This window comes from Papaver somniferum, chromosome 9 (assembly GCF_003573695.1).
Source record: "Papaver somniferum cultivar HN1 chromosome 9, ASM357369v1, whole genome shotgun sequence".
Lineage (NCBI taxonomy): Eukaryota > Viridiplantae > Streptophyta > Magnoliopsida > Ranunculales > Papaveraceae > Papaver > Papaver somniferum.
Genome location: NC_039366.1, coordinates 88,191,858 through 88,205,681, shown reverse-complemented (window position 1 = coordinate 88,205,681; position 13,824 = coordinate 88,191,858). Strand labels below are relative to the sequence as shown.

General features: G+C 35.9%; 1 protein-coding gene across 1 annotated transcript; it reads left to right on the top strand.

Moving 5' to 3' along the window:
• The first annotated feature begins 4,079 nt into the window (after window positions 1–4,079).
• Window positions 4,080–11,270, top strand: LOC113311028 (glycosyltransferase-like At2g41451). The gene is made up of 11 exons (XM_026559872.1): window positions 4,080–4,585; window positions 5,604–5,753; window positions 5,866–5,918; window positions 6,070–6,178; window positions 6,298–6,432; window positions 6,516–6,560; window positions 7,307–7,494; window positions 7,605–7,746; window positions 9,045–9,091; window positions 9,867–9,954; window positions 10,512–11,270. The coding sequence occupies exons 1-11, from the start codon at window positions 4,256–4,258 to the stop codon at window positions 10,818–10,820; spliced, it is 1,596 nt and encodes a 531-aa protein (XP_026415657.1). The 5' UTR covers window positions 4,080–4,255; the 3' UTR covers window positions 10,821–11,270.
• Window positions 11,271–13,824: the final 2,554 nt, after the last annotated feature.

Below are 13,824 nucleotides of genomic sequence, written 5' to 3'. Positions count from 1 at the left end.
ATATGTTAGCATGTGATTGATTCTACTTTAATAAGACAATCAGTGCTAAGGATTAATACTCTAGCTTATGGAATTGATTCATTCATTTTTATGAAACAAATGATATGTCACGACCAGATCTTCGAAAGAGCGAGAATTGACATCTCTAACTCTCTCAAGTTTAAGTAGAACAATAGATAAAAATATGACTTTTTATTAAATTAAGTGGTGGATTCTAGCCCCTAATTATCTTTATATTATTTTCAATCTTGTTCCCTTAGCATAACAATCCATTTTTTGGTCATTTGACCATCCATTCGTCTCTAAAATAGTACTAGTATAACTTAAAAATTTAGTTTCACTAATCCAACTCCCCGTAGGATCGACCCGTATTTGTCATTCTCTGCGTTATAGATGCCCTGCGCTTGCGGTATTTTGTAGTAGGTTTCTAAACCTACCAATACCACATGTCGTAGTGCCACTGTCATGCAATGCAAGCATGATGCACTATGAAATCACATTTGTTGTTCCCATAAAGACTGTTTAATATATTTTTAACGATTATAACTAAATATATATTCTAATTTCTACATGATTTTACATGTTTACCGTGTTATATAACCTTATTGTAAGTGTGAAACCTCTTTAACACGACACTAAGATGATTCAGGGTGGATTATTCAACGTCGAGATAATTTGGGGTGGATGACTCGACGGTGGTCTTATCCACAAAAATTTACCTTTGATCAAATAATATAATCATACTCAGGAAAAAACTCTCTCTCTTCGTGCTAACTCAATACCGTAATTTTTCTCCAACAACAATGGTGTTGGGAAGGAATGACTTATTCGAACAAGTTATATGTCGAAAAAACCCTAACATGGGGTTTGACTTTCTTTAACGGGTTATGGTAAAACTGGTTTTGATAAATTAATCACATTTGCACGAGATCAGAGTTCGAACCCCAAACTATACAAATCTCTTTGTAATCATAATTGAAAGGTGGACTAAATATAATGCTTTTCTGATTGCTATTAGAATGGAATTGAATCAGCGGTCCATTGTCGCAATATTGTTTTAGCAAAAAGAATTACAAGAGACTTAATTTGAGTGTCGTAGAGAAAAAAGAGTCAAAAAAACTATCAATATTATACCAAATGTTACAATGCAAGAATACGAGGCATAAGCACACCAGATATTCAAGTTACATTTTCAGATTCCTTAAAGACCGATCAATGTTTTTTAACAATTATAATTAACTATATGAACTTTTGTACGTATTTACTTGATTATTGCTTATATGTGATCTTATTGTTGGTGAGAACCGCTTTGACTCGACGTCGAGATGATTCAAAAAGGATGATTCAACATTGACTTTATCTATAAATAAAAGTCCTATGTGACCAAATAATATACTTTTTGGCCACCAAAAAAATCTACCACGTCGCACTAACTTAATACTGTAATAATTTCTCTACGAGCATGGGCATTGGGAAGGAATACATTCTTCCAAGGAGTTAGTATTCCTAAAAAGTGCCTAACACGAGGATTCTTCCAAGACATTGGCACGCAAGACTTTCAAGTCATATTTTTGGGTCCCACAAAGATTGATCAATACTCCGTATGTTTTCTAAAAGTTAAGATATTTCAAGTTTGCACAATTCTTAAGGTAAGAAAGAGAAAGAGATACTTTTAAGTATTTTTTCCAATTATATCATTCATAATAAAATTTATAGTAAAATTTAGAAATGATATGTCTCTCAAAATATGCCACGGATGCTTGTTTTATATCGTTGGAAAGCATTTCAAAACACCTACTTAACGAATGTGTACATGATTATAAAACTACATAATTTCTTATACTAATAATAATCAATCAAAAAAGTAAATTTAGAAATATTGCATTGTTTAATGAGACAACTCAATTTTTAGGAAATAAAATTTTGAAGTAAGTAACTCAACTTTTGAAAAACGTAGAGAATATTTTTAAACAATTATTATTAAATATCTCAGTTTTCACAAAATTTTACTTGTTTACTGCCTTATATGTGAGAAACCTATTTAGCACGACATTGTGATGATTCAAAAATATGGTTCGACAGTGACATTATCCACAAAAATTCACCGTAAGCAATTAATATACCTTTTGGTCATACAAAAATTCTTCCTCATCGCACTAACTTAACAACGGTGTGTGAGAGAATGACTTATTCCCGTTTCATTGCCTCACGCTTAAACAATCAAGAGAAAACTAAGAGTCAATAACTTCAAAGTCATTTCAGAAGATTTCTTAACTCTGACCAGGATCTTATTAAGACCCTGGTCTTGTCCCGACTTTATTTGGTGCAAGCGATCCAGAAAAAAGAATTTAGTATATGATAATAATTAATGTCATATATAATAACAATACTATAACCACTACACGGTTCATGATCCAAGCTATCTTGCTCAACCAGAACCGAGTAGTGAACAAAATCCATACAACACCAATCTCTTATTACGAAAATGATAGAAAATTTGAAACCATCGCCAATACAATACAATACAATATAATAAAATAAATATTGATAGTTCTTTTTGCCGTACCAAAATAAATGTGGAACTAGCCTAACCATGAGAAATATAATAGGACACTACAGGGCTATCAGGCGCTGCTCTGATACCTCAAAAATAAGCCTGAGATGATGGATTATGAAACAACTTTGGAGATAGTTCGACTAGCTGAATAATTGAATCTCACACATGTTATTTTTGAGCTAAATGCTTCCAGCGATTCTCAACTCAATCAGACGTTTTAGTTTTTTACGAACTATAAAAGTATATATGTAAGGATATAAGGTCCAACCTTAATATTTATATAACTTCAGATATAATTCGTATTAATTGAACAACTAAGAGCAAGGGCTATGGGGGTTGAGACTCTCTTTCAAAATGAAAGAGTTGACCAAATTTGATCAAATTAGGTCCTACTATGGGTAGAGGGAAACCCCCTTTCACCTAAAACTCAATCACCTTCTCTTTCGATCGAACGAGTGAGTGAAAGTCTTGACTATACGGCTAGCAATTTTCCGTATGAAATAAACATAGAAAAAACGGCACACAAATTCCCGTATATATGTAAAATGAAAATGGAAGGCAAACAATTTTCCGTTTATGCTATTTTCTTTTCAAACGGATTTTGGTTTGGCGTCTATATTAATATGATCCTTATATGGCTAACAATCTGCCGTTTTTGTCATTTGTTCTCTATACGGTATGAATATACACTCTTGTACCTCCAGCCAGTCATATCATTTGACCTGTTCCTGTTTAACACATTCCAAAGTAGCGCATCTTTATCTCTTTGATAAACAATATTTAATCAAATATAGTTTGAATTTTCGGAAAGTACCATGAGTTTCACCATTTTACTTTTTGAAGAAGTTTTTTTTTTTCTTTTTTTTTTCTTTTGATCATATCAGTAACTCTTTGAAAGAAGGTTGAACAAATAAAAGTGTTTGCTTTTTGTGATGATACATACTACATGTCATCGAAGAAGAGAATCAGAGATGTATGATGTTGTACATGAATTAGACTACACATACGGCATAAAGTCTTTCGTTTTGTGTTTTTTTTCTCTTAAAAATTTGGACGGCACATGGTTTGCCTTCCAGATTGGGTTTTTCTACCAAAAGGCAAACAATTAGCCGTATAGTCTATTATTGCTCTATCACATGGTTGGTTTTGTACTCCTTCAACTAGAATCTCTTTCATTTTGAAAGGGATAGGCTTAAAATGAGTCTATCCCATAGTCCTTGCTCTAACCATATAGCAGATCGAGTGTCACAATTGTTAGAAAATCTAAATCTTGTGAAAATTGATGAGGCAACTTTCCTAACTTTATAGGAAAAGAGTTGCAAAATCTTGCAAATGAATTTCCCATTTGCAATAGAAAAAAAAAAGTTTCTATACTACCACATTTGCTTACCCTTATACGTGGGCCGGCCCGTCTCAGGGACTGGTGCATCAAGTCATCGGTTTGGGTAATAAAATTGAAAGGTAGTAACCTGTTTGTTTTCATGGTCTTGTACAAAAACGGTCCTCTTAAATTTGTCTCGTTTCCGTCGACATTATCAAACTTCAGTTTTAAGTTTCCATAATTTTCCCCAAATCTCTTCTGTTACAGAAAGACAACGGGAGGAGGGTACACACCATTCATTCATTTTCATTTATATATTTGAACGAGATATTATCTCATCCCGACATTCTCTATTGTTTTTTACTCTCTGCTGTGTCATGGCAGGTGTCTCTTCTTCTATCAGAAATTCTCATTCATCAAATCAGATATTTGCTTCTCGTCTTCTATTCATTCTTACAGCTCTACCATTAACCCTCGCTGCATTTGCTTTTATCCTTCAATGGAGAGGAGGTTTAAATAACGATCCTACTACACGTTGGGTTACAGATAGTCATGAATTTCCTGGGATGGGAGGAAGTTCTGCTCCGTCAGACCATCTTTCTCATTCATCTTCTGATTGTTCTTTACTTCTTGGTCATTTTTCGTCCCCTTCATTTCCTTACTATCGAGATTGGAAGTTCGATTACCAATCCGATCTGAAACCCAAGGTTAGAAATTCAATTTTTTCTAATTTCATTTTTTTTAATATATTACTTTTTTTTGGGTTAATTTTGGAGTTATCTCTGTGGGTTTTTGTTGTAATCACCATCATATTAACATTTATTTGTTTGGATTTAATAAGTTCATCACTGGTTTCCAGTTATATTTCTTCCTTTCAAATTATTTTATTTCTCTGCTGCACAGCAGCTGTTTGATTGGAAAGGAAATTAGAGATGGGTTACTAGTAGTTTTACTTATAGGTCTCTATGTAGTGATCATATAAAGCCACTGAGGTATGCTATACATGAAATTGGGAGATAAATCTATTTAGCTGGTGTAATAAGATCGATTTGGATAGCCTTGGTGTTTCAACTAAAATGTTTGCTGGGTTTGAGATCTCTGGGTATTACGTAAGTTTGTTTCTTGAGTATATTGGACACAAAACTCTTTTTCAATACAAGGAATGATTCTTGTTGGACACTATTGAGTTTAATTGATTGGCTTGACTCCCGGGATAAGGACTTTTTTTTAATCTAAGGGGTCCGTATTTTAGATTTGGTGTGGCTTGTGCTATTATACAATTTTTCTTTATCCACTTAGAGTACAGTTGTTGTGATGTAATAAATGTCAGTTTGGTTATACATCTCAATTCCATGTTGTTAGATATAACTGCACAAGTATCTAGATAATTATGTCAATCTTCTTTTCCTTGCAACGGAGCTAATTGTGTGTTGGATTGGTTTATAGTTTGATTATGTTGCATGTACTAATAACACCTTTCTTTGATGGTAAATGGTGTTTTACTATTACTAATATTTGTAAAGTCTTGATTTCTTTCTTGTGTTTGTATAAACATTTAGATCTATCTTCAATGTTATTTCTTTTCTAAGTAAATTTTATTCTTTAATTTGGATTGCTCTCCATCTGTGCGGTAATATTGAATTTTAGTTCTCAATTCACCTTCGTTTGGTATATACAACTTCTCTTTCTGGAATTGATTCACATCATGTTACTATATGTGTGCAGATATGTATCACGACGAGCACATCGGCTGGCTTAGAACAGATTCTTCCGTGGATCTTTTATCATAAAGTCATTGGAGTTACGACCTTCTTTCTGTTTGTGGAAGGGAAGGCTGCATCTCCAACAGTTTCTGCCATCCTAGAATCCATTTCTGTGAGTTCATATCCTACGCGTACCTTCAGTCTTTTGTTATTAGTAAATGGGAGTTCCTTTTCTTGCATTTTTATCTCACTTCAGTTAAATGGTCTTTCATAATCTTTGTTAGGGTGTCAAAGTAATTTACAGAACAAGGGAGCTAGAGGAGAAACAAGCTAAAAGGTTGGTTCATTTCACCACTTTGGGTTCCTGTGCTTAACTTTGAAGCAAATTTCACCACTTGTGAGAATGATAATATTTCAATGTTACTTGTATTCTTGATCAAATGACATTTGACCTTCTCTCCTTTATATAATCTTCTTCTGACATTTAGCCGGATCTGGAACGAGACTTGGTTGGCTAGCTTCTTTTACAAACCGTGTAACTATGAGCTTTTTGTCAAGCAATCTCTTAATATGGAGATGGCTATTGTCATGGCAAGGGTAAGAATGATTCTCCTCCAGTTTATCATCTCCTCCTTCCTATTATGTAAGATTAAGTTGACGTCTTTTATCACGATCATAAATTAACAAACTCTCTTTGTTTTAAATTTTCAATCTAGGATTCTGGTATGGATTGGATCATCCATCTTGACACTGATGAGTTAATACATCCAGCAGGTGCCAGTGAGTACTCTTTGAGACAGTTGCTCTTGGATTTTCCTAGTAATGTGGATATGGTTATCTTTCCAAATTATGTGAGTCGAACAATTTTGTTATGGTTGTGTTTCAATTTTTGCTGGATTCTTTAGATTAACTGATGATTATCTTACTGTTCCAGGAAAGTAGTGTTGAACGAGATGATATCCAGGAACCTTTTAGTGAAGTATAAAATCTTTCTTTGTGCATTCTTATTTCTGATTCTTAGTGACTTCTATAACTTAGTCAGAGATGTTTGTAACTTCACACTTGTGCATCCTTGGGCCATATCTACTATAGTCTATGCGACCTCAGCTATTGTTGGGGGCTTTTTGTACTTGGTTGAATAAACTTATCAAGTTGTTTTAGACTTCTAGTTGTATATATTTTTCACAATCAACTTTCATCTTTTTACAGCAAATGAAAACTTGACTCTTAAGAGTTCTGTATTAGCGGGTTAATGTTAGAGTGATCTACATGTGGCACCCTTTTTCTGGAGGATATTATTTTGAATCCAGTGATGGTTTTTTTCTTTTTCACTAATAGAGAAGTAAAAGTTTGAAGCTTGGCTTGTTTATTTATTATTCATTTTACTCGAGCTGCTAGTAGTTTGCCAGCTTTAGTAGTGGATTTGTTTTCAACATACCGGATAGATAAAGTTTCAGATAAAATTTATAGTATTCAGCCTAATGATTGTTTTCAATGTCTGCCCATGTTACACATGACTGTGTAAGTTTGTTCAGGGTTCATAGGTTTAGTAGTTGGTCTTTTTTTTTTGCCCCCTAGTTACTGTTGTTGTACTAATTCGGAAAGCGTTAGGATGAAAATTTAAAACTTTTCTTTTGTAGATTGAGTTGACAAAATGATTCTATTGGATTGTCCTTTATTGTCTGAAGAAAAACTTGTCTCTTACAAGATTACTGATGCCAACAGGTTTCGATGTTTAAGAAGAATTATGACCATCTTCCAAAGGACACATACTTTGGCATGTATAAAGAAGCAACACGTGGTAATCCAAACTACTTTCTTACTTACGGAAATGGAAAATCAGCTGCTCGTGTTCAAGATCATCTCCGTCCTAATGGTGCACACAGATGGCACAACTATATGAAGTCTCCAAAGTAGGGTTTAATTTCATACTAAAATAGCACACTGGTTAAAAATTCAATTAGCTTATTTTTAATCTTCTTGTTAGCTTCGTCAAGCTAATGCTTCTGCCACTTCTTGACAGTGAGATTAAATTGGATGAGGCGGCTATTCTGCATTACACGTACCCAAAATTTTCGGACTTGACTTCTAGACGTGACCGGTGTGGCTGCAAGCCTACAAAAGAGGATGTCAAACGATGCTTCATGCTGGAATTCGACAGAGCGGTAAGATTTATTTATTATTTAAGATTGTTAAGAAAAAGACTCATGAAAAACCTTTCACTAAGTAACCCAATGAAATATTGGATGACCCTCTAAACTTCAGTATATTATTGATCTTTAGCATCAGACTGAATCTCTTAGGATAGTCACATGCATTGCTTCCTGCAACTTAATACACTGCACACAAATAATTTACTCCCTTGTGGAGTATTGTCCACTAATTGTGAATATATGATGACACCACAACTGTGATATCTTGGGATAAAGTCAAATTTAGTTGTGGATATAGGTAAACTTACTAGAACTTTAAAGAATAACGAGTGGTGAATGTGATGCCACCTAGGATAGGGAGGAGAGTAAGGTGGTGTTTAGGAAGGTGAATAGCATTTCTGGTCTGCAGTAAATGGTTCTCCATCTAGTCTTTTTTATCCGTCTCAGATCCTGTTCTAACTACATAACCCTCAAGCCTGTCAGTTCTTTGCATTTCCAAACTTCTAGTTACTAGACATGACTCATTCCTATCATCATCCTGATCGATACTGCTTCCTTGTAAGTGCTTCCTGAAATAACCTGAAGATCATAACCCTTTAGTATTAGCATTTAGCAGTTCATTATGTCGGCTTTTTAAGGTTTTCACAGCAAAATCATGTTTAATTTAATATTTGATGAGTTTAATCTATGCCGATTGAGGCTTAAACTAGTGTTTAAGATTATCCTTTGGTTCGCTTAGGTTAATGCTAGATTAAGGTTAAGGAATACCTTTTGTGTCAATGACTGAGCTAGTGAGGTGTCACACAACCCAACTCATGATGGAAAGGTTGGATGACACATGCCCCTGGTCTCTGAGCCGGTTACAGTATTTACTCTCCGAGTCAGTTTGATTCTCCGTTGATCCCTAGTCATACTGAATCACGAGTAACTAGGGAAGATAAGGTTTTGCTTAAAACACATGCGAATTAGGAATGACATTCGGCGGGAGGTGCTGATTTTCAGTCTCAATATATCTAGCAGGATTTATTGGGAATTGTATCTTCTATATTTGCAGGTTATTCAAAAGTGAGATGTTGCTCATGTTGTTTAGATTTAGACTGTACAAAAGGTATCTCAGTAGCTTTATAGAGGAAAACTAAAAACGAAGATATCTATAGTGACAGACAGAAACTTGATCCTCCTAGCAATATTGCAAAGTTATTTTTAGAAATACTTCTATTTCCATGACTACTAGAAGATTTTTTTTTTTTTTTTAAATGCTGCAAGACGTTAAGTTTCTCATTAAATACCTCATTTTTTCTTCCTTGCAGGCTTTCATAATTGCTTCGACTGCAACAGAGGATGAAATGCGGCGGTGGTAACAATCTGAAACCTTATTTAGAATTGTCCTTTGCGTTTGATTTCATAGAAATTTGATTCTGACAAACAGAAAAAATGATAAAGGTTTTTTTCCTTCCAAGAGTGAATCAATTACCCTAAGTTTTGATTTGAGACTCTAAACATGTAAGTATTACAAATCTAATGGAGAGGCAGTTTAAAACCTACATTTAGGAACCAGTAAACATCCAAGGCATTGCAGTCACAAACACATTACTCATGGAGAAGCTTTCTAATAAACCGTACAGATAGATTTGTGCTGATTAATATGTTGCCCCTACCTAAAAGGGCAAGGATATTGAATTTGTCTTTAAAATTCAACCTTTTTTTTTAATTTTACTGAATATTACAACAATGGTTGGTCCATATAAATTAAAAACGCTTAAAAGATATCCAGATGCTGAATCCAGTAGCCAAACAGTTAAAAATTTGAAACCGCTGGTGCATGCAAGTTAGACTACTAGAAAATGCATAATAGTTGGAGTGTTAGTAAAGTTCTCTGGTGATTCTCAGGCTTCTCCATGTTATCATTTTTTGCTCGTCGTCACTCCCAGGTTGTTGGGAATCCTTCCTTTGGTTCTTGAGTTATTAGTAAAGTGTTTTGTGGATTGAGCCCAAATACACTAAGGTTTCTCAGTCGTCTATCTCATAATGAATAACATCATACCTCTGTGCACCTTCGGCAAACTTATTTATTTCCACGTAGAAAAGGCTTAATTCTCACTTGTTAATAATAGGATTCAATTTCTTTTCAGGTATCATGAGCACATTGTATGGTCTGACAAAGCTTTAAACATGAAGCTGATGAGGAAAGGCATTTTGACCCGCATATATGCTCCCATGGTAAGACATCAAGAGCTATTAAACAGTCTAAATTTCTTTAACAAATCTCTCGCTTTTACACATATTTCCTCTTATTTTCCCTTGCTCACATTAATGAAACAAATCTCGCAACTCCATGTTCTTGAATCTTTATCTCGCATGATATGCGGATTTATGTTATCTCATTGTCTATACATTTCTCACATATCAGGTGATTAGTGTAGGGAGGAATTTTAATATGGATGGTCATCATTTGAACATCATTTCCCTGGCCTTTTTCTAAAACTTTCCTCCCACCGAGTGTGGGAAATTCTTGACCATGATGAGTATGATCTAGGGTTAAGAAAGCTTCAAATGTGGTGCTTTTACAAGAATGAATTGGGAGATCATGATCAGCAGTGTTTCCATATAGCCCATCTCTGACTGTGTTCACAAGCTACTGTCAATGGACAATGGATCTCAAATGTGCGCAGATGTATTTTCATTTATGATAGTCACCCTAAGCGTCCTTATATTTTTCTTGCCCTGATCTCAATTGTTTTAAATTTTCTTTCCCTGAACTTTCTTCTTTTCCACAGGCGATAATTCAGGGATTGAGGGAGTCTGGTGCATTCAGGTCCGTGATAGAAGCATCTTTATCGAAGGGAAGTTTAGTGTCATCTTCTAACAAGACCAGCAACTCGTCTGGAGATCACATTTCATCATCAGAAAGTACACTGTCCTCGAGGAAAATGGGTAAAATTACGGTATCTCAGGCAACAGTGAGGAAGGTCTTGCAAATTGAAAGTAACATAAGCTTTGCTTCTTACGCTGTAGCTGCAATTCCACCACTATCCCCTCCAGGCTTGGATGATCACCATAAGGGAGAAGAACTATTGTCATTGTAGGTGTTCTCTCAAGAAGGTTATTTTTTTTTCTAACATGACAGTTTTGATCTGAAGAACGGGGATGGGGTTTGCTGGTGCTGATGCTGGGTCTCTTAGATTCTTCCAGACCGTCGTCCAAGTGCTGGTGTATATTGCAGGTTTAGGGGATATTGGTAGAAAGATAGAGTGAGGTCCGGATAAAACCTCATCGTCGCGGCACTGTTGTGTGATCTGTTAGGCGCTTTTAGAGGTTAAGTATACAGAAGAAGCACACCTTTGTGATGTCTATGTATAGGAAACAAAAAGGTATTGCTCCGATTATTAACGATTCTCATCACACAGCAATTTGTAACAGGAAAAGCTCATTGTTTGTCTCTTACATTTAACATTTACAAGAATCTTGGTGTAACTAGTCAATATTGTCCTCCCATTGAGTAATGGTAAAATCTGGCCACTGTTTTTTTTTTGCAACTGAAAGATTGAATTGATTAGGATTGAGAGATTACAAAGTTTGCATCCTCCTGCACTTTGGCAGATATGTCACTAGGAGGTTCTAACAGCCATACGCTGCTCAATCTATCTATTCTTGCAAGTTTACATAAAATATTTGCTACCTTGTTCTTCTCTTTAGGCACATAATTACAATGCCAAGAGCTAAACACTCTGAATAAGAATTACTAAGTCTCTAAGGCCTATTCCTATGCATATGGCAAACATCAAGTTTTGCCATATATGCATCCACTACGGGTATGCCAAACTCATATGCCAATATGCCAGGAATAACATATAGGCATACACGACAGAGTTTCCAGCGAGCGATAGAGTGTCCATCGCTCGGTGGTCATTAAACCGCCAACACTAGTCAAGCTGTCGCTCGCCGGTTTGATCAACGCTTATCAGATCTTCATCCAACGGCTGTCATTTCCCCCCTCTATAAATACATAACTTCAATCCATTCCAACCCAACTTCAAATTCATTTCAATATGCCTAGTGCTCGCATAACCGAAGTGGATTTTACTCCAGAGAAAGATGTTTCTCTAATTCGATGTTGGGTTTCAGTTGCAAGCGATAGAGATTTTAATTTAGAGACTTTTAGCTTATGGGACACTGTGTTTCAAAGGTTCACGACGTTAAGTCATGTAAATCCAAGAAGAACAAACGAGTGTCTTCAAAATCGTTATTGTTTCATCAATAACAATGTTAGAAAGTACCAACAAATTATGTGGTTGATAAAAGGGGATAATCCTAGGTTGTCAAATGAAGAAGTAAAAATTAGAGCTCGTACCAAATTCGCCGAAGACGACGGAAGATGGTTTAGTCACGACGAATGTTATGAACTCTATAATGTTCATGTGCAGGGATTCAAATTATAAGTTTGTATTTGCAATCTTAATGTTTAATGAAATGTAAAACTAGTTTGTAATTCAATATTAAAAAGTTTCCATTAATTAAAAAAAAAGATTACATTTCAACTAAATTGCTTACATTTCAACTAAATATTACATTGAAACTACCGATTACCTTGGCCATTTCCTCCCTGACCAAAGATCCAATTGCCCGTGTTTTCTGGATCAAGAGTGTTGTTCAACATATCAGTTATCGAGCCGATTTGAGACTCACTTGGTGGTCGAGTCTCATCAGAATCACCATAACCTTGATAAGGAATGGTTGGAACACGATACAAATCTTGAAATGCGTGGTGTTGATATCCTTGAGGAGTTTGCTGCTAGAATGGTTGAAATGCTGCTGAGGTTGAGGAAACTGGGGGGGTGGGGGGGTGGAGGCGGTTGGGGTATATAGAGTTGATTGCCTAATTACTTCCATGTTCACACCACCACCTGGAGTCATTATGTCAGTTGGCGTATGACTAAACATACATGCAGGAGTTGTAGCCAAGCCAATGTTTTCTTCACCACCACGTACTACTTGACTATCTAACACTATATTTGGAGTAGAACTTTCTGGTAACTCCTGCATAGAACGACGTCTCAATCTTCTGTCACTTCTACGACTTTGCTGACTTCCAGTTGGACTCATTCCTCCACCACCGGGACTCAAACGAGTCATTCCTCTACCACTGGTACTCATTCCTCTAACATCTCTACCACTGGGACTCATTCCTCTAGTATTGGGACTCATTCCCCTACTACTACCTGAACCATCATTACCATCAAATCCTTGACTCATTTCAAACATCATGCTCTCCCTCAGTTGTTGCATCTCTTCCAAGTGCAATTTCTGAAATCCCTGAAGTAGACTATTCATATCGTTCAACCGGGTCTGATACTGCAACTCATTAGCATGGATCCCCAAGTATGGATAAGTCTGATCAAGTGCACTAGAAACAATTGGATAAGTAACAACCTCTGCAGATGTCCTGGATATAGTCTGTACGTCCCAAGAAAATGGTGGCATGTTTGATGATGAACTTTGAGAAGGATATGCACATGCATCACGCGTCTCTGGTGGAGGTTGGGAAGGAAGAAATTCATCGGCAAGTGGCATCCTACCTAAAGCTGGGAAATCCATCCAACCCAAACTTTGTGGTTGCATAACAATACTGGGCTTGAAAATAGTGCTATACCAAGATAGGTAGTCATTTCTGTCCATTGGTTCCTAGATTAATTGATCAGCTTCTTACCAATGATGACCTTCCCTTATCAATTTGAAGTAATCGTCTGCTGAAATATCTGAATTGGGATAAGGGTTGACGGCTATCACTGATCTTCTTTGCAACTGAAGAAGTTGTCTTTCACCATAATACCAAACACCCTTTTCAGAAATAGGGTTGTATAACACCATCCTTGTAAGGCTTAGATGTACTATTCTCTGAGCTAGTTCTTCTTCGAACTCGGGGTGTTGCTTCATACGGCCGGGAGACAAGGTTCAGGATTGTTCTACACAACTACTAAATCTTATGAACAATACCAGTATGTTGACCATCTTCAATCTGTTGCGGTGCCCAATTCTCGGAATCATACTTTCGTATGATCGAAAATACATTGGTATGATTCTTAAGAGAAG